We start from the raw sequence: 18,924 nt of genomic DNA, 5'->3' as shown, positions 1-18,924 counted from the left end.
TCACACAAGTTTATACTTTGGCTTCAGTGAGTGACTTTTAGCATATATGTGTGTTTGTATGTTTGAGTCACGATTTCTACTGTCTTACCAGAGAAAGGAAAAAAAAATCAGAACAGCCCAGGTTTAAGTCCAAGTCGAGCCCCTTTGCTACAACTCTTCCCCACTCCCTCCCAGCTTTCCTCTCCACTCAACACTAGAGATACTAGAATATAAAAATGACGAGAAGGATACTCAAAACAGAATGGCTTTTTCTTGGCATCTTAATTCACTAATAGACATGTACAACCAAAATTCAATAGTGCTCTTTCATTACAGAAATGCCATAATTATGATCAACGCTGTGATGTTGGACGGTGCACTGTCATGTTGTAGTGACACACACTTTCTGTGCTTTGAGAGCATGAGCCAAGTCCTTTTTATGTCCCAGGTTGCTACAGTAATGGGTGCTTACATCAATGCAGCCCTGACACCTGATTGGGCCGGCTGTAACCTATGGCCCATAGCACATAGACTTAGACTGCACTTATGATGTTTCTCCCATCTATAACTGGAAAATCGGCAATACCATCAGTAAAGAAAATAAAAAGGAAAATCAAAGAGGTTTTCCATAAGTGTGCAGCCATAGCAGCCGGGCTTGGTCTTTTTTAAAAGTGCTTTCAGGGACGCTTAGAGTGTGGCCTTATAAGGTCTTTACAACTTGACAACATGTCATGCACTTTCAGTTTCTCTGGCTTGTATTCGGTGTAGGCTGCTTATTAAACTGAGGCTCTAGAAGAAACATTAATAAGCTATGCTACACTCAGCTGGGTCATATTAGTGATTTAAAAGAAGGGTTATGTTTTTAAAGCATTTTGAAAACATCTATATTACTACTTATGTGACATCACCAACATCAAAATAGAGAACCTCAGAATCCATTAAACACAACAAGGACACACTCATCAAAAAGCTGTTCCACAGAAGTCGTAGCACTCCATGGGGAACTTTCAAAAACTCCCAACTCCACAGCAATGGAAAAAATATATGTACATTGACGTATGCCGGCCACTAAGCTATTTGTTCCAGTGTTAAACCACATTATCAGATTTGATGTTTGTAGCCACAGTGCTGTTTTAGTACGAGGTGAAATGTCTGAGAAGTGCGACGCAGCCAAGATGGATCACGTCAGGCTGCGCAGTTGATCCCTCACCCTGTTGACTAGATTTGTAGGACTGTGCAGTGCCAACGAGAACACGTCCAAACAAAGCACGTCTCACCCCCACCCTTCAGCTTCACTGCTCATGAGCTCTGCAGTATAATGGCATGAAAATATTTTAACTCCATTTAAGACCACAGTTAATCATTGTGGAATTATGTCAGTATCTTTCTGTTGGTATAATTTCAGCCATTTTTAGTGTCTTTAACACAACTTCGGATTTGATTTCTTTTACCGACACTTTCTTGTTTTCTCTTTCAGACACTGTCTAATTATATTGTCTCGTCTTTCTACCTAATATTTTCTGATTTTGACCTGAAAAGTGAAAGACTCCTCAGCAAAACAACGGCAACCACTGTGCCTCTGTTTTGCTCTGTCAGTGTCTATTAAGTGACACTTAGTAATGAAGTAGGCTCAATGCTGCACTGACAACATTGTTAATGGCTTCCTCTAAGTTGTATTGGACCAGAAGAATATCTCCTTCTTCATGTTACAGCAGCTAATTACTTCCTTTTTGTAGTTCTGACAGTGATTAAAGGCAGATGGGGAGATTAATCATTTTGAATTATCGTCACCACCTTTAAAGACTGAAGACAAAAGATCATGGCTGGTATCCTTAATTCCCCTTTGTGTTTGAGGCATGATGGGTAGAGTTTTGTATGAATGAGAATGTATGAAAATATTGATACATTTGAATGTAAAACTGGTCTTTTATCTCCTCTCATTATTGATGATGAGAGGAAATAAAGGAAATAATCCCAGGAATAGTGTATAGCATTTTTGTTTGAAAAAACATCTCTGCACAGAAGAGCCAGGCGTCATGAATGAAAGCAATTGATGTGCCTGGTGATTGCTAATGTAGAGGGCTGTTGTTTTGTCAGTTGAATTGCAAGTGCTGAAATGATTGAAGGTTCTAGACCAGATCAGTTCAGTGCCATGTTTCAAAGCAGCTAAAATGTCATTTGAAGTTTCATTATTAAAAGTAGAGGAAACCTGTGTTCACTCTGCAGACTCCAAATAACGGGCCCCCTCCCCTGCCCAGCTCATCTCTTCCAGAAGGCTACTATGAGGAAGCGGTTCCTTTAGGTCCTGGAAAGGCTCCAGAATACATCACCTCCAGTAAGTGACAAGCTAATATATAAAACACATCAATCATGTAACAGTAGTTATGTTACAGACTTCTGAAGAAAAAAGTGAGTGTGTCCCAAGTTTTTGCGTTACCTGATTTGAATATAAAATGAAGGGCAGTCTATTCATACCCTCTCAGACTATGACTCGGATGCCATGAGCAGTTCCTATGAGTCGTACGATGAGGAAGAGGAGGATGGGAAGAGCCAGAAGATGCGTCACCAGTGGCCCTCTGAGGAAGCGTCCATGGACCTCGTGAAGGACGCCCGGATTTGTGCATTCCTGCTGCGCAAGAAGCGCTTCGGCCAGTGGACCAAACTCCTATGTGTCATCAAAGACAACAAACTGCTGGTGAGAAACACTCAGGCATGTTACTGTCTGTGTACATACAAATGGTGAGCATAAACTGCACTACAAACAGAATCTTTCTCTTCATGCAGTGTTACAAATCCTCCAAAGACCACACTCCCCAAATGGAGCTGAACCTGTCAGTGTGCAGCATCACACACATCCCTAAAGATGGCAAGAAAAAGAAGCACGAACTAAAGATTGTCCACCAAGGTGCAGACGCCCTGGTGCTGGCTGTGCAGAGCAAAGAACAGGCCGAGGAGTGGCTTAAGGTACATCAATAAATCTCAAAACTACTGCTTTTACCATCACACTGGATAGAGACGGTGTTTGTTTGAACTCTTTTTCCCATAAAGATGGAATTTGTACCAATAATGACGAGCTTTGACATCTTTATTGATATGTATCAATAAAGTTGTGGTTTGACGACCATAGTTTCTGGATTTTTCAAGGGTGCACACCCAGTCTTTTTTTTTCTACTCAAACGACTCAGTTGAGAAGAGAACTTCAAAGGTTATGCCTGGCAGGCTTTTAAGGGGTAAAGAGTTAATCAGTAGATAAAGAGCATTCTGTGTGGCCCAACTTTGAAGCTGACAAGAACACCAGTGCAGCATACTAGCTTTTCTTGGAGCTTTACTAGCTTTACTTGATTGCTGAACATCTAAAATATCTTGGGATCAGCCTTTAAGTTGCTTTCACATGTTTTAGAGAGTGGGTTCAAGTTACTTTTAAAGAATAAAGGGTGTAACTGTCTTGGCTTTCTTCCTCAGGATGGGCCTTTTCCTCGTATTGTATGACTGGTTTGTTGTGAACAGGTGGTTCTGCTGGTTTCTCTCTCATGTGGAGATGTTTGGTTTGCAGTCCTCTGAGTCCTTTCTTCTGCTTCTCTCTCACAGACTCCCCCCCCCCCTCTTCCTTCCCCTGTCTTCTCTTTCACTCTCTGATCTTTCCTTCTGGCAGCTCAACAAGTCCACAAAACAAACCCGCCCCGCTGACATCAAATAAGCTCCGGTACTGCTTTTCTATCCCTGCAACCATTTGTTGTTGGAGAGCACCTCTGTGCTCTGTCTGTTTCAGTTACATTGATGGTGGGTGTCATCTGGTCTTTTTGTTTTAAAAGGAAACCCCCACCCCACATTCTTCCCTCTCATCTCTGCTCCCTTCAGATCTCATATGTATCTCCTGAAATTTATGGTTTCTCAACAACCTATCGTGTGCTATTTTAAGATGCCTCCTAGCGCATTTGTGTGATGGTATTTTTTATAAACATTTGTGGCCTCCAGCAGTTCCAGTGGACTTTTAGACTTGAATATGTGATTTGTCTTCTTGTTTTCCTCCTTGTTAAGAAAACAATCCCTCAAGCATATTTTCCCCATGTACTGATGGAAACACCAGTCTTACTATATGCAGTGTTTCCTTTTGGTCTTTCTCTGGAAGTTTCAGCTGTAGCATGTTTATTGCAGTCAGGAAACAAAGACCCAAACAGTTTGGATTTTTTCTTCTTCATTCAATTACTTGCTCGGCATGGTAATTAGATGTTGTTTATTGATTGGCTGGTGCAGGTAACCTCATCGGGGGGCTGAAGTATCTGCAGGCGGTTTCAACCAGACCCATGAAAATATACAAATCCCTCAACCATCCGAGTGATGGTAATGAGTGCACAAATTGTTGCTTGGAGAAACTGGGTCTGGACACATATTTAGTCAGGTGTCGGGATTGTGGAAACAAATTGAACTGATAGTGCCGTGGCAGGTATTTTGTAACTCTAGCAATTGCTCTGGGTTTTTTTGTTTACTTAATTGATGCACATGTAGTTCGTCATGCCACTACAGTTGGCTTTGTTACATGCAGGGTTACGTTCCTTGGCTGGTCTGTGTTCCCTTCAGCTGTGGGGTGTGTAAGAGTGGCATCAAGTCACACAAAGTGGATATGTCCCAGTGTGTCTGCTGCCCCCCTCCCTCTTTGTCTCTTTGTGGTTGCCACAACTGAACATGCAGACTACAATTCAACTTACTAAAACTGCTGGACAGGACAGGTTATTAAAAGAAGAAGGAAAAAATAGTAATTGAGACTGTTTTTGGATATTTTAAGTATTCGTTGTTCCCCCTTAAATTTATTTTTGTCTCTTGAGCTTTGTGTTTTTTGTCCGCCTCTCACAAGCTCATCTTTTACCCAGAGAGACATTGAGCTTCAGTAACAGTCATTCTTGAATATTATCGATCTGAATCAAAGAAGTTCAAATTTATTTGGATATTTTTCCCCCACTGGCCAACAGTGAAATAGAAGTCAGCATGAAGTCAGCATGTGAAATAGAAGTCATCGGATTCAACAGAAGGAGCAGCTCTGCTTTGCTCCACAAAAGAAGGAGAGGAAAGAAATGAAAGAAAGCAGGGTGAAGGGAAAGCTGGGAGAGTACCTGAGGCTTTCCAAAGCCCATAGTTTACAATAATGACTCTCCCAGACCCTGTAGGCTAACGATGTGTTTATGGAGCACACATGTCCATATTGTGTCATTGCTTCATTTTCCTTTTCAGTGTTTTTTAATTGTATGGATTCCCCACGCCCTAACTCCTTCTTTGTCTTCATCTTTGCCTGCTGATATAGTCTGACCTCATTTCTTTGTCTCGCTGACTGACTAACTTCTCTTTTCTTTTCTTTGCCTGCATAAATTTTGGGGGAAGTAAGTGGAATGTGCACTGTTAGTCACAGCTTATCTGCTCAAGTTTCCATTACAGTCCAACCCCTTGTGCAAACTCCTTGACAGTGTATGGTTGTCCTGTGCATGGCAATGCCTTCATCACTTTCAAGATAAGCATTTACAATACATTTATAGCTTGAGCTGTAATGCAACTATTCCAGCATGAGCCTTTAAAATAGGCCTCAATGAATTGTCAAAAAAACAAAAAAAACAAACAAACCCTGAGACAGACAGATTAGTTTATTTTTAGTTTAGTTTTGGTTTTTTTGCATCAATTGGATAAGTACTGCCAAAAGCAATCACTCAGAAAACAAAAGGTTTGTGTTGGTTGATTATATCATTTTTTTCTTTTATCTTTTGCCAGACAAACAAACAGACAGACAGACAGAAAACTTTATTTCAAATCCCTTTTAACAGGAAGAGAACCAGGGTCATGGAGGGACAGCCATTTGTAGGTTTGCAGATATTGTAAAGAATGGGTTTCACGTCTATTAAATGCTTCAAGTTGCTTCATCTGTAAAGAAATCAAGCTGTTTTTATACCATAAAATTGCAAAATGTGCACTGCAAGGAGGTGAACAAGCAATGAGCAACAAGTCATCAGTCAACACTATTTTCTTTTTTATTGCAAGTTGTGTTTCAGCACCCATAGTTATAGCCTCCAGTCTCACCACCTCCTCCTCTTTTTGATTTGTAGTGCATTATCAGACCTACGTAGTACACTGGCATGGCAGCAAAAGCTCTCCGAAGGAAAGATAGACATGATGTTGCTGTCTATCCCATTCTCTGGCCTCTTAGCTGCTCTCAGAGCCAAACCCATGGAGCCACAGCCTGTCATTTCCCCCACGAAACCCAGTTATGCTCCTTCCAAGCCAAAACCAATGAGTTGAGGAGCCCAGCGCAGCTAGAGATGGTTCAGACGAGTGGGAGTTTGTGTGTGTGTGTGTGTGTGTGTCTGCATGTGTGTCAGGGAGTGCATTAGCCAACTTGCGCACACAGCGGTTCAACTGAAATCTCATTTTGCTATACCCACTGTTCATCTGCACTCTCTGTCACTGCCACATGTCTGGGATTGCCAGATCCCATGGTGGGTTGCCAGGTCAGACATCCAATGAGGTCATGGTAAAGCACGCTGGCGCCCTATTCACAGCTCTGCAGATCTCATTCACCCCTACTGGACCTTATTGTGTATGGATTCCATGAATGCAGGCAAAGTCTTTGTGTCTCATGTTTGTTACAGACCTGCCAACCCCCACCCCACCACCAACTACTGCCACACACCACATGCATGCATGCTCTCCCTCCTGCAGTTCATGCACTGCTTGTTGCTCCCTTGGCTGTGATTCAGTAGCATGATGAGATGTGAGAGAGTTCACCATACATGTGGCCTGCATTACCCCAGTCAAACCTTCTAGACTGAAGGAATGAGCTTCTTAATCATGTGGCAATTCAGCGAGGAAATATTTTAGGATTTTTAAATTAGGAATCCACCCACATGGTATGATCAGCAGTCAGGAGCCGTTACAGATGGCGGCATCTGATCTCCCACAGCGGCAATCAAATGTGTGACTGTGGACTTGTTTAATGTGAATGGCAGCCACGTTAGCTAATGGCGTATTTCCTTGTGGTGTTCCTAGGTGATGAGAGAGGTGTGTGTTAATGGGAGCATAGATTTGGATGGAGTTGGATCTGGATCTCCAGTGCATAAACCTGAACTGGAAAAGGTAAACAGAACACACTCACACTGATAGATGATAGTCATTTTAACAGCTTGTTGTATTTTGTTATTAAGCGTTGCTTTTGTAGGGTTTGAATCAGGTTTCAGGTTGGTAGAAGATTTGCGATTTGCGGTTTTATATATCTATCTATCTATCTATCTATCTATCTATCTATCTATCTATCTATCTATCTATCTATCTATATATGTGTATATATATATATATATATATATATATATATATATATATATATATATATATATATATATTGTGCGTGATGTCATTCAGATGGTACCTTAATTTATTAGCCTTGGCTTACTATTATTTGTGCAATAGATAACTTCATGGAATAGCAGTGTTTTGAATCAAATATCTGTCTTCCCACTGTAATTAACACCAGTTTAGTTTAATAAAATGTGCTTCCAGTGTCAATAAAAGGTTACACGTACTTAATCTGTTAAACCAGGATTTGTTGCTGTTTTTTGAAGCAGACACTTGCTTCTTATGAGCAATTTTCTTTTTTTTTCTGTTGACACACTACTGCCTTTCCAATGAACACAGGAAGGAGAAAGATGACATAAGGCTATTGGCCTTAGCCAATAAATTTTCAAACGTCAATAATAGATTATTTGGTTCCAAAACTCCTTAGATGAATGTATTCTTGTAGACATAACCTTGTATTTTCAAAATCACAGTATGTTTTCAGGCGGTGTCTAAAAACATTTACTTCTATATGGCACAGACAGGAAATTTGGCTTTCATGGGAAAAAGCAGGTAAAAAAGCAGGTAAAATCACTGTGGACAAACTGCACTCGGCACATGTATGTGTGCCTGACAAACCTCTTCCAACTTGGCATGGCAAACGTAAGCCCAGCCTAATCTCATCTGTAACATGTTGCAGATGTTACTGCAGTGTAATTAGCTGTGTTGATTAGCTTCTTGACTTGTCTGTCCTCAGGAAAGTACAGTTTTGTTCACTATGTACCTTCCTGTACACCCATTCTTTTCTTTCTTCTTCTTTTTTTCTCTGTGGTTGTCCTGCCTCCAGAAGACATCGTGTGACAGGCCAAGCTCAGATGGGGAAGCAACCCATGAGAACGGTCACAGCGACTGCAAGGACCAAGGTGAGAGTCACAACGACAGTTGCTACCAGAAATGAATCATTTTCATCCATTTTAGTTTGTGCTTAAAACAAAAAGGTCTGAACAATCTCTGTGTTATGAGTAACAACAACTACAACAACTGCAATTCTGGATCTCTGGTCAAGGTGAATGAAGACCAGTAGTTGCCCTTTATGGTGCCAAACAGAAAGTATCTTTTCATCTGGATGCCATGGATTAAATAAAATCAGCTTTGAGCTTGCATGTCAACAGATCCATGACAGATGAACAATCTAATGAAGACTGTGTGATTGAGCTAAAAGCTTGTTTTCATAGTGCCATTCCGATCACATTGCATTCACATAGTACCTTTAATCATAGCCCCATGGCACAGTACAACATCAATAATAAAATTCAGTGAGGGACAGGAGTTATTAAAACTGGTGTTTCTTGGAACCGTAAAGAATTGTTCTCAGGCTGAATGGCTGTCTTTCTCACGTAATCTCCCTCATAATTCAGAGAGGAATCTCCGCAAGCTGTGGAAAGGTCAGCCTTTATTGAAGGCTGAAGAATGAGCATTTGGATTTATTTAACATGCTTTTTCATGGGGATGGTCTTTCCTCACTCAACTAAAAGCCAAAACAAAGAGATACCGTTGAAATATTCTCAGATTATTTACTGTGTGTTTTCTCAGCTGGCACAATTCTTCTGGGAGAGAAAACTCACTTTACTTGTCAGCTCAGTTATTTGGATTGTCAACTAAAATTTAACACTCTTATTTTTTTGCTCTGTTTAGATTGGTGAATTTTTCCAGAATTGTATCTGAAACAAACCAGCAGTTGATTTAAAGTCTAACAACCAATTGGGTTTCGAGATTTGAAAACATTTGGTTGTGCAAGACATTTTTCTGTGTTGCTTCCATGAAATTATGAGATCTGGGGTAATATCCAAGATGTGTACTGAAAAAAGAGTGCATCTTTGAACAATGAAGTACGCTTTGGGGTGGTTAGAATTAATTGGATCCCAAAGACCTACATGCTGTTACTGACTCTGTGATAATTTGCTATATAGTAAACATTAGCATTCCATTAATAATAATAAAAAGATCTCTCTCTCTCTCTCTGTCTGACTGTTTTAGCACAGCTTTTCCTTTGCTGCACTACATTTACTCAAATTTAGAATATAGGTCCTCAGCCCTGCTTATAAATAAGTTGCTATTATTTCAACCTGGTCCTGTGATCTCCTTTCCTGGTGAGTTTATGAACTCAGTCACTTAATTTGGGTCAGATTGAAAACAGCATTTATTTGATCAATCTGGTCATTGTAAGAGCCATAAAGGGGCATTATTCATTATACGGTCATTGGTTAATGACCTATGATTGAAAAATTGCTAGTAAAAATTTGCATGTGGCATCAGGGTCAGATCAACGCCTCATTCTGGTTTCAAAACACCACGATGGTGTCATGGTAGATTTGTCTTTCACGCTGTCCACGATACTAACCCAGAAAGAGGGAAGAAAAATGAATCCACTTCCACTCCAACAGTAGTAAAGTGCATAACATAGTTTTAGAACCAACATTGTGAGAAAATAATTCAGCGACTACCAATGTTCCCTCTAATTTTTCACGTGTCTGAGCGAACACACAAACTCCCTGAGCGACATCAGACGTGTGCACTGTGGTCACGCCAGCATCTAATCCATCCAAGTTACATGGTTTATTAAAATAATCAAATTACAGCATTTACATTTATGTTAGACTACTTTTAAACTGCTTCAGCCCATTTACAATGAAAATGTAAAAAAAAAATCTAGCCATTGGCCTGTGTAGTATGTTAACACTATTGGAAGTAAAAATGACTTGAACTCCAATTTCGAAAAAAAAAAACCAGCTTTCTTTTTCTTTTTCTTTTTATAAAGCTCTGACTTGTATTATGAGTCTGTGGTCTGGGAGAGAGTCCTGTAACTCTCTGTATAATTATATAGTTACTCCTCAAAAAGTAACTCAGTTTGGCAAACAAAGTTTTTTGCAGCTATTTTTTTAAAATGCAGCCGAGGCATTTTTAAATAAACATTTCAAACTATTTACAGAACAATCAGCTGTTCTGCATCAAATTTGATGCCACACAAATTATTTGTGACACTCCAAAAAATAATTTCTGTCCACTAGATAAAGGAGAACAACAGCCTGATACCTGCAGGCCTGACAACAGGAGATGTATCACTGCTGTAACACCTGTAACATTCAGCAGTCGCCTCATTGTTCTGACGCACACAACAAATATATTGACTACACTACACACTAACTACACAAGATTTGAGCTAAACGTCTCAAATCTCTCACATCTCAAAATACCGCCGTCACTCCTAAAATTTCCCCCCGTTTCTAACTAGTTGCCACGTTGCCATACCATTTTTTTGATTGGTCGACATGGTACTTTTTTGGACGAATAGGAAAGAAAGAGGGGGGTGGGGGTTTGTTTTTGCTCACATACAGAGAGTGCTTTCGAGCCTTTTTCCTTATAAAACGCCGTTTTTACCGTTTCTTCCTGCAGTAAATATAAACAATGACAGTATTCAGGAAGGAAACCAAACATTGCAGATATTTTTATCATAACTCTGGTTTTACGTGGCCTATCAACACAATTTAAAAACTGGTAGAAAGTCCACACTTTTTCCGTCAATTGTTCCGTCTGTCCTGCTCACATCTCCAATGGTTGTACACGTTGTCATTAACGTGGCTTCACTCCACATCAGCCACGCCGCTTTGCTAGTTAAAACGCCAGTGTCGGCACATAAGGACGCTGTCATAGCCTGTCAACCACGTTGATTGGCTGCGTATAAAAATGTGAATCACATTATCGGCTGGACTATGGGATAAGGTGGCATCGTTCTAATCCCATACGGGAGCAGCCAGTCACTTACTGACTAACACTGCAAAACAGAATTGTTAAAGTTTTATTTTCAATTCAGGTTAGTTTTTTTTTTGTGCGCAATGCAGATTTTCTGTGTGCAGAAACCGTGCCTGCAGTGCGCAATTGCGCACGTGCGCAGCTTAGAGGGAACATTGGCGACTATTAATGTGACTTCTGTCACACCAAAATTTATTGCAAACCATGTTTAAAGTCTTCAGGAAGTTTTGGATGTGGTTTTTCTCTGACTGATTGGGGCAGAATTCACATATATTAATCATGCAGTATCGTCACAGCAACATCATCAGCTGTAATAATTGCCAAAAAAATAGTTAGTAGTTCTCATCCTTTGCTCCTTCTCTTATTCAGTCCAAGAACTCTCATAATCTTAATCAGCCACATTCTTTCCATGGCTGGTAACAAAAAAAGCTGATTTACTGGAATTAAATTAGCCTGATCAGAGTTTTTTTTTAAATTACTTTTACAACTGTGTGTCTACGCTCCACCTCAGCCCTGCATTGTGTCTTTGTATTCTTTTGTTATTGCAAGAAAGACCCTGCATCTTAAATTGACTGCAGACAGCTTACTGTTTAATTAAGACAGTTGCCATGGTAATTGTCATCTTGCATTCGGGGAGGAAAATGCAATGTGGGAAAAATGCCAAATCGGGAATTTTTGACTGCAAAGAGGAAGTTAACACAGGGAGTTGCTGTCATTATATCATATCAGTTTGGACTGCTATTCACTGTTTTCAGCAGCCAGGTGCTGATTCCTGTTAAGTATTAATGGGTGTGTGTGTGTGCAAGTGCAAGTGCAAACTGGCCTCAGTGATTATACAGATCTCACATGTGTGTTTAGAGTCAGTCCAGACGTTGGCTATGACATAAGTGAAGGGGAATGCTTTATATTTCCCTCCCCCGCTTGTTCTCCACTGTCTGTTTTGCCTCGATGTCTGACAGTACAGAGAGGTTAAAAGTCAAGCTTTTTTTTCCTTTCTAGTGTAGAGATACAAACACATTAAAACACACATCTTTCTTTTGTCTTTCTTATATTTTCTCACTCTCTTTTACACTCATTCAGATACATCACAGATCAGAGTATCAGCAAAGCAAGAGAGTCAAGCAGAAGCTATTTTCCTTACACAGACAGAGCGACTCAGACATAGCCTCTCATGGCCTTTTTTTTTTCACTGTTAGCCCTCTTTCCAGCAGAATGTGCACAGTCATTCAACTCTCTTTTGCTATTTGAATAGAAACTAGGGCAGCTCAAATCAGAACACTCAGACCAGAGGGAATGTTGGGATTTTGAAATGAGTTTAATTCTCCAACATTGCTTTTTTGAACACAAGGGTCTGATTAAACCCGTTCGGAACTCGGCGTTGTTTATAGTAGAATCTAAGGTTTCTCTTCTTTTTTACATTATTACAAAAGCATCCAAACATAACTGAATCAACATCTATCTTGGTATTTTCCTGTGCTGAGATCAAGATCATAGATTGCCTTCAGCAAGGATCGTTAGAGTTCTTTTTACTAATTTACTCTTCAGTGTAAAAAAGGAATTAATTTCAAAATGTTCTCTCAGGAAAAGGAAAGAAAAATACAAAGTCGGAGCAGAAGACTGGCACTGTGGGGAAGGGAGCAAGTAAGAAAATCACTAAGATCATTGGACTTGGAAAGAAGAAGCCCTCCACGGATGAACAGACATCATCAGCTGAAGAAGACGTACCTACATGTGGTAAGAGAGAGAGACGCAAATATCCTGACATGGTAGAAGTATGGCTTTTATATGGATCTTGATTGATTGACCGGTCTATAAATGCATTTATGTCCCAATGAATCTTTGGAATTTTGGTTAATTAAGAAAATGTTTCAAAGTAATGCCAGAGGCGTTTCAGAATGGCTGCTGAGTGGTGCGACTCACTTCTAGGAAGTTTTTTCTTAAGATTGCTATGTTAGGGTCCTGAAAGTAAACAGTTCAGACAGGTTGCTTTGATTTCCTTATGCTTTCAGACGTATTATAAAACATAAAGATTCTAAAAGTTTCTTTAAAAAATTCATTTAGAAGTGCACCCCATTGTGTGCAATGAGGACCAGTGATGGACAAACAAATAGAAATGCCTTTTATGTCTTATTATTTCCTTCATTTAGGCTCAAATAGGTACGACTAAAATGTCTCCCAACTAGACAGGCCTGAAAAAATATTGCCACTGTAACGACTTCTTTAAGATGGTATCCTCCTGACTGTGTTTGCTCTGACAGGCTACCTGAATGTTCTCTCTAATAACCGCTGGAGGGAGCGCTGGTGCCGCCTCAAGGACAACCAGCTGCTCCTTCACAAGGACCGGGATGACCTGAAAAGCCACATAGCTTCACTGCCCCTCCGAGGCTGTGAGGTCAGCCCCGGCCTCGATCACAAACACCCCTTTGCCTTCCGCCTCCTTCGTAACAGCCAAGAAGTGGCCGTACTGGAGGTGAGTTTGATTACGTACTTGAGAGATTTTCATAGAAAAAAAACTTTGTTGAGGGAATTAGAAATGCCTCAAACACCACTAAATCACACTTAGGCTGATGCAAGAAAAGATTGCTCCTTATTTTTTTATCTTCCTCTCGAGTGCTCAATATCTCCTCCACCCACAGTGATTTTTGTGTTTAATGTTGTTGGTCTTCACAAACTTCCTCCAATTGCCATCCAGTTTGTTTTGATTCTATTTCCTCACATAGTCTGCACGCTATCCTTAAACAATCCAATTATTATTATCTTCATTTAAACAGATAATAATAATAAGGAATTTAAAGTTTATAAGGATCCTCTTCTTGTTTTGGCTGGTCTTTTTGGGGGATCATTTGCCTCCATCTCACCCTGTTTCTACTGTCCTCCTTCACTAAATCATAAACCTTCTCTCTTTTTTAACATTTAACTCTTCACAGACACTGGCGGGATTGCATATTCTGTAACTCTGACTTTTGCCTTCAGGCCTCCTCCTCTGAGGAGATGGGTCGCTGGTTGGGGGTTTTGCTAGCTGAGACTGGATCTACCACAGACCCAGCCACCTTGCACTATGACTACATTGATGTTGAGACCACTGCTAACGTCATCCAGCTTGCCAAACAGTCCTTCTGGTGAGAGATGCATCCACATCATTTCACATGAATCTTTTTCTCTCTGGTTAATACCTGGAAGAATTCTTAAAGAATTAGTGCTTAATGTGTTTTATTTCTTATTTCATTAGCTCACAATGACTTATATGTTGAAACGTAGTATGTCTGGCTATTTTCCATTTTCCTGTTTTTATACGATCGTTACAACCGTTAATGATCCATTTTTAACTATTTTGTAGACTAAGAGATACAAAAATCCCAGGTAATGAAGATATATGAAGGGCACTGTATTTTTAAGCCTAAATCGTGATGTTTTATGTTTAGTTTCACCAGTAAGCGTGCCGTGTCTCCTAACCCATATCTGGACAACCCAGTCAGTGGCTATGCCTGCCCCACTGGTATGGCACTACACTATGATGATGTGCCCATAAATGGAATGGTAAGGACACAACTGCTTACTGATGTTGCATATGTACTGCAATGAAAAAGTGTGAGATAATTCACTTCAACACCCTCTAGTTTGCTTACAAACTCTTGGCTGATTCTTTCTTTGCTTTTCATTTTTTGCATATCATTAACATATTATTGGAAAATGTGTCATTTTTGTTATGACACTTTCAGAAGTTCCAGTGAGCCTGCATGATATAAATCTTTTTCTTTCCTAAAATCAAATTAGACCAGTTAAAGTAACGGTATGTACTTTGCTATTTGCAATAATGGTGCTCGGGCCCCTTGCATACCACAGCTTTTACCTTCTGCACTCATTGACCTCCTGACAGATTTACATATGAACCTGAGGGCTGAGTCAGTCTGCACCCAAAGAAGAGCAAAATTACACTGTTGCATGATAATAATGATATAAAACTAATAAAGACAAGCAGACAGAGAATATAACATTGTTTATTCATAAAAGATGCTATAATAAAGGAGTAAAGCGTAACCTGTGATTTAACGTTATAGGACTTGGATAAAAGCTCATCAACAATTAAAAAGAGGAAACATTAAATATGTTTTCAGTCGTGGAGCAGTACTCTCCATTTTGGGAAGCTAAACTAAATTTGTTAAGTATTTCACATACTGCAGTAATGCTGCTATCATCTTCTTCCTTTCTGTTCTCCTTATCCCCCCCCCCCCCCCCCCTTTATGGCATCTCCTTATTCTTAAATCCTGTCTTCTGCTTATTGCATGCTCACCTGGTCTAACCCAAGGACCCAGAGATGCAGTACTCCACTCCCAGCACAGGGGGGCGCCAGCGGAAAGAGGAATTGCACTATGAAAACACTGAGCTCTATGAGAACATGCCCTCACCCAAGCTAGTCACCAGCTGTCCTCCCAAGCCTTCTTCTTCTACTGCTGCATCATCTTCTGCTTGTCACTACAAAACTCCTGTTTCTAAAATCTCCTCTAAGTTCCTCTCTGCTGATTCTAAAACTAAAGACTCCGCTCAGGTGACTAACACTGCTGCATAACCTTCATGTTTCTTTTTGCATTTCTGCATATTAACTGTCTAACAGTTCAGGGTTTGTTTTAACCTCCTCTTAACTTTTAGTGTTTTTAATTCTCCTTCGCTGTTTGTTTACTTTATGTATTTAACTGAACTGGAGTTTGTTTGCTGATTTTCTTCCTGTGTCATTATGAACACCAAACAACAAAAGTAGAGATGATGCCTGTCTCCTGAAGCCGAAAAGGAAACTGTCTCCTGTGATCTGTTAGGATAATAAGGTGCAGTCGTTTAGATATGTCTGATAATGCAAGAGAAGGATTTAAATTCAATTCTGAATTTAAAAGGAAGGAATGAAAAGAAGCTAATATGGGAGAAATGTAGTCTCTCTTTCCAGTCCCAGTTAGTGATTTGGCTGCATTATTCTGGATCAGCTTAGACTTTTTGTGAAACTTTTGGAACAAAGTGATAACTGAATTACAGTAGTCCAGTGTAGGAAAATTAATGAAATAATAAAAGTGTTTGTAACTTTTGTGATATTGAGTGCAATCCAAGTAGAAAACCTGTGGCATAAACAACAGTGACACATTTTTCTTTGAAATGTTTTTTGTTTTTTATTTTTATGGAAGAGCATGTTGGTACAGTTTTGTATGTGTATAGCTTATATGCATTGCTAACATCTATTTGAAGGGTCATTTGAATTGTGTCTTTCCTGTTTGTTCAGCTAAAGGGAAAGAAGGGAGCAACAACCAATGGGGTGGCATCAAAACAGAAGGCAGAGCCAAAGAACCAGCCAAAGAAGAATGGAGTCATTGCCACAAATGGGACTGCGTCTCTGAGGCGCAACAACTCCAGTAAGTTTTGAGATTTGAAGATACCAACAGGAAGTCATCTTGAATTGAAATATCACCCACCTTTCCCAGTCAGATCTTGCTCTGTAAGGAATAGCAGACAGTGTGTCTGGCTTCTCACCGCTGATTGCTTTCAAGCAAAATTCTGTTCCACAGCAATGTGGAAAATGCAGGATATCTAAATTACAGTTGGTTTAAGTAGAGGGGAGTAAATAACTGAAAGCCTTTAAACCTATCCTACCCTCGAGACAATCCATGTGACACATGTGGGCCAGACTTGAGCCTCCTGCCAACTCCAGGGTAAGAGGCACGATAGCAGAAACAGACCCTAGCTCATTGGAAGAGAGCGAAATGTGGTCGAGTTAATCCTTGTGGTTCAGAAAAATATTTTTTGCCTAATGTGTGAACGAGGAGGGTTGTAACCACTTAGTGTAGCTTGCAATTCCTCCAACTGTCAGAATGGAAACACCAAATGTTTCATGTTGGGTTTAGAGTACCACAGATAAGAGTGCTAAATTTGAAACTATTAGCAGCGGTTTATATGACTGATTCTTCATAATTATTCACAATGAGTGTATTTTTCACGGAAACATAGGCCTGGCAATTAATTCCTGCGGAAGGCACTGAGGTCAATGGGTTTCTAAGCAGTTCATCCCCCCCCCCCCCCCCCCTCTCTCTCTGCTAGCAAATGACCTCAGTCTCTAGCTTCTAACTTTTTGAAACCCGACTTTTCTTGTGTAGATGGGGACCAGTGTAAGTATGGGAAGAACCGTGTGGAGGCTGATGCCAAGCGACTGCAAGCAAAGGAGGAAGAGATGATGAAGAAGAAGCAGGAAATCAGAAACCACCTGACCCAGCTGAAGAAGGAGAGGAGAGACCTTCGTGCTGCTGTGGAGGCAGCGGCTGGTAAGAGAGAGAGATAGAAACGTGCTTGTCATTAAAAGACGAGTTTAATAAAGTAATATTTCTCCTCTCTCTCACATTAGGCAAACGCTCACATATTTCACTATCAGAGCGCCTGAAGAAGTTGGAAGAAGAGTGCAAACTGAAGGAGGAGGAGCGGGTGAACCTGGAGCTGGAGCTAACTGAGGTGAAAGAGAGCCTGAAGAAAGCCCTTAGCGGAGGTGTCACCCTGGGCCTCACCATCGAGCCGAAAGCTGGCTCCTCTGGCCTCCAGGTGAGTATGAAGTTACTTTATAAGTTTGTGCTGCCACGTTAGTGTACTTGATAGGTTAGTAGCTTGAACCTATTTCGCTGGAACGTTGAAGACAATATGTCTGTGAAGGTTCTCAGTCATCCAGGTCAGGCACGTGCAGAGGGTGGGGCTAAAATGGCTTGAGCACCCGCCCCTTTCCTGATGGGTGCCCAAAGTGCCCTTTTGTTGAGGCAACTTTTTAAAAAAAAATTATTATTATTATTTTTTTTATGTGTGTGTGCGTGCGGAGTCCTGTCTGTGCCCCTCAACAATAATATTTAACTATTAATCACAGTTTTGCTAAATAAAAGGATCTGGCTTGCATCAGTCACATGATCACATTTAACCAATGATCGCCCTTGACGGCAGAACGCGCTGGTTATGAGCCGGGAACGAGCTCACAAAGAGCACGCGCATTTTTAGCGGTCCGGAGCTGTAGGAGAGACACAAGTTAACTCAGAGACACAGACTGATGCCACAAAACCAGTAAGTAGGTGTACAGCGTACACTGTAGTGTGTAGCACCCAGGAGTATTGGCTTATTACGTACACGTTGGTAAGCTGTCTTGTGGCAACTGACGAACTGAAACAAACGAGCGTGCTGTGTGTGCAACAGCGCGACAAACATTACCTGTCCTTTTATTAACTGCACAAGTAGTGCTGGTCATAGCTGCTGGCTACCTGGCTGTCATGGGTCTGTAGCTCTGTCACCGTTTTAGGGAACATATTTAGTTTTAAAGTAAGTTTCCGGGCTTTTCCTGCCTTTCTGGAGGGATTATATTTCACTAAAAAACGATCTAATATGCATGTCCACATAATAATTATTATAATTATAATATATTTAAAAACACAAGCTGTATTTTAAAGAACATACATTAAGAAGCAGATTATATCAGATTTATATTTTAAATAAGACAAAATTTGGATTTTACAGTAGTAAAATTATTGTATCACTACAGTTTTAAAAATGTAATAAGCTTTGCCCCTGCACAGAGTGGATAGTGAAACAAATGGAATCATCATAATGACATTATTTCATATTTATTACTTCCCCCTCCTCATTGCTTTATTATTGTAGCTCTAGTAATAAATAATAATGTAAGGATTCTGGATCAGCACCGTGATGCCCATAGTATATACAGTATTCTGAAGAAGGTCTAAAATGTCACTGTGTGTGCGTGCATGTGTGTGTTTTATGTATATGGATTTTCTAAAAAAAATATTACTCATGATATAACATTGT

The 18,924-nt window shown here is 40.2% G+C and overlaps 1 protein-coding gene across 4 annotated transcripts in view; it reads left to right on the top strand.

Moving 5' to 3' along the window:
* afap1 (actin filament associated protein 1) overlaps positions 1-18,924 on the top strand; it is a 94,348-nt gene that overhangs the window by 70,253 nt on the left and 5,171 nt on the right. For 2 of the 4 annotated variants that reach the window (XM_085267454.1, XM_085267452.1), the window contains exons 4-16: positions 2,206-2,314; positions 2,463-2,674; positions 2,764-2,943; positions 7,006-7,092; positions 8,135-8,210; positions 12,679-12,831; positions 13,356-13,567; positions 14,071-14,216; positions 14,520-14,634; positions 15,404-15,643; positions 16,361-16,490; positions 17,229-17,393; positions 17,474-17,664. In XM_085267454.1, the coding sequence (XP_085123580.1) occupies positions 2,206-2,314; positions 2,463-2,674; positions 2,764-2,943; positions 7,006-7,092; positions 8,135-8,210; positions 12,679-12,831; positions 13,356-13,567; positions 14,071-14,216; positions 14,520-14,634; positions 15,404-15,643; positions 16,361-16,490; positions 17,229-17,393; positions 17,474-17,664 (2,016 nt within the window). The remainder of the gene's footprint in view (positions 1-2,205; positions 2,315-2,462; positions 2,675-2,763; positions 2,944-7,005; positions 7,093-8,134; positions 8,211-12,678; positions 12,832-13,355; positions 13,568-14,070; positions 14,217-14,519; positions 14,635-15,403; positions 15,644-16,360; positions 16,491-17,228; positions 17,394-17,473; positions 17,665-18,924) is intronic. The other 2 variants (XM_085267453.1, XM_085267455.1) reach the window with 2 other exon arrangements.

The sequence above is a fragment of the Mchenga conophoros genome, linkage group LG3 (assembly GCF_057382185.1).
Source record: "Mchenga conophoros isolate Kocher_MC1m ecotype Shallow Benthic linkage group LG3, M_conophoros_male_GT1.1, whole genome shotgun sequence".
Lineage (NCBI taxonomy): Eukaryota > Metazoa > Chordata > Actinopteri > Cichliformes > Cichlidae > Mchenga > Mchenga conophoros.
The sequence above is the reverse complement of the archived record's forward strand: the minus strand, read 5'-3'. Positions and strand labels throughout refer to the sequence as shown.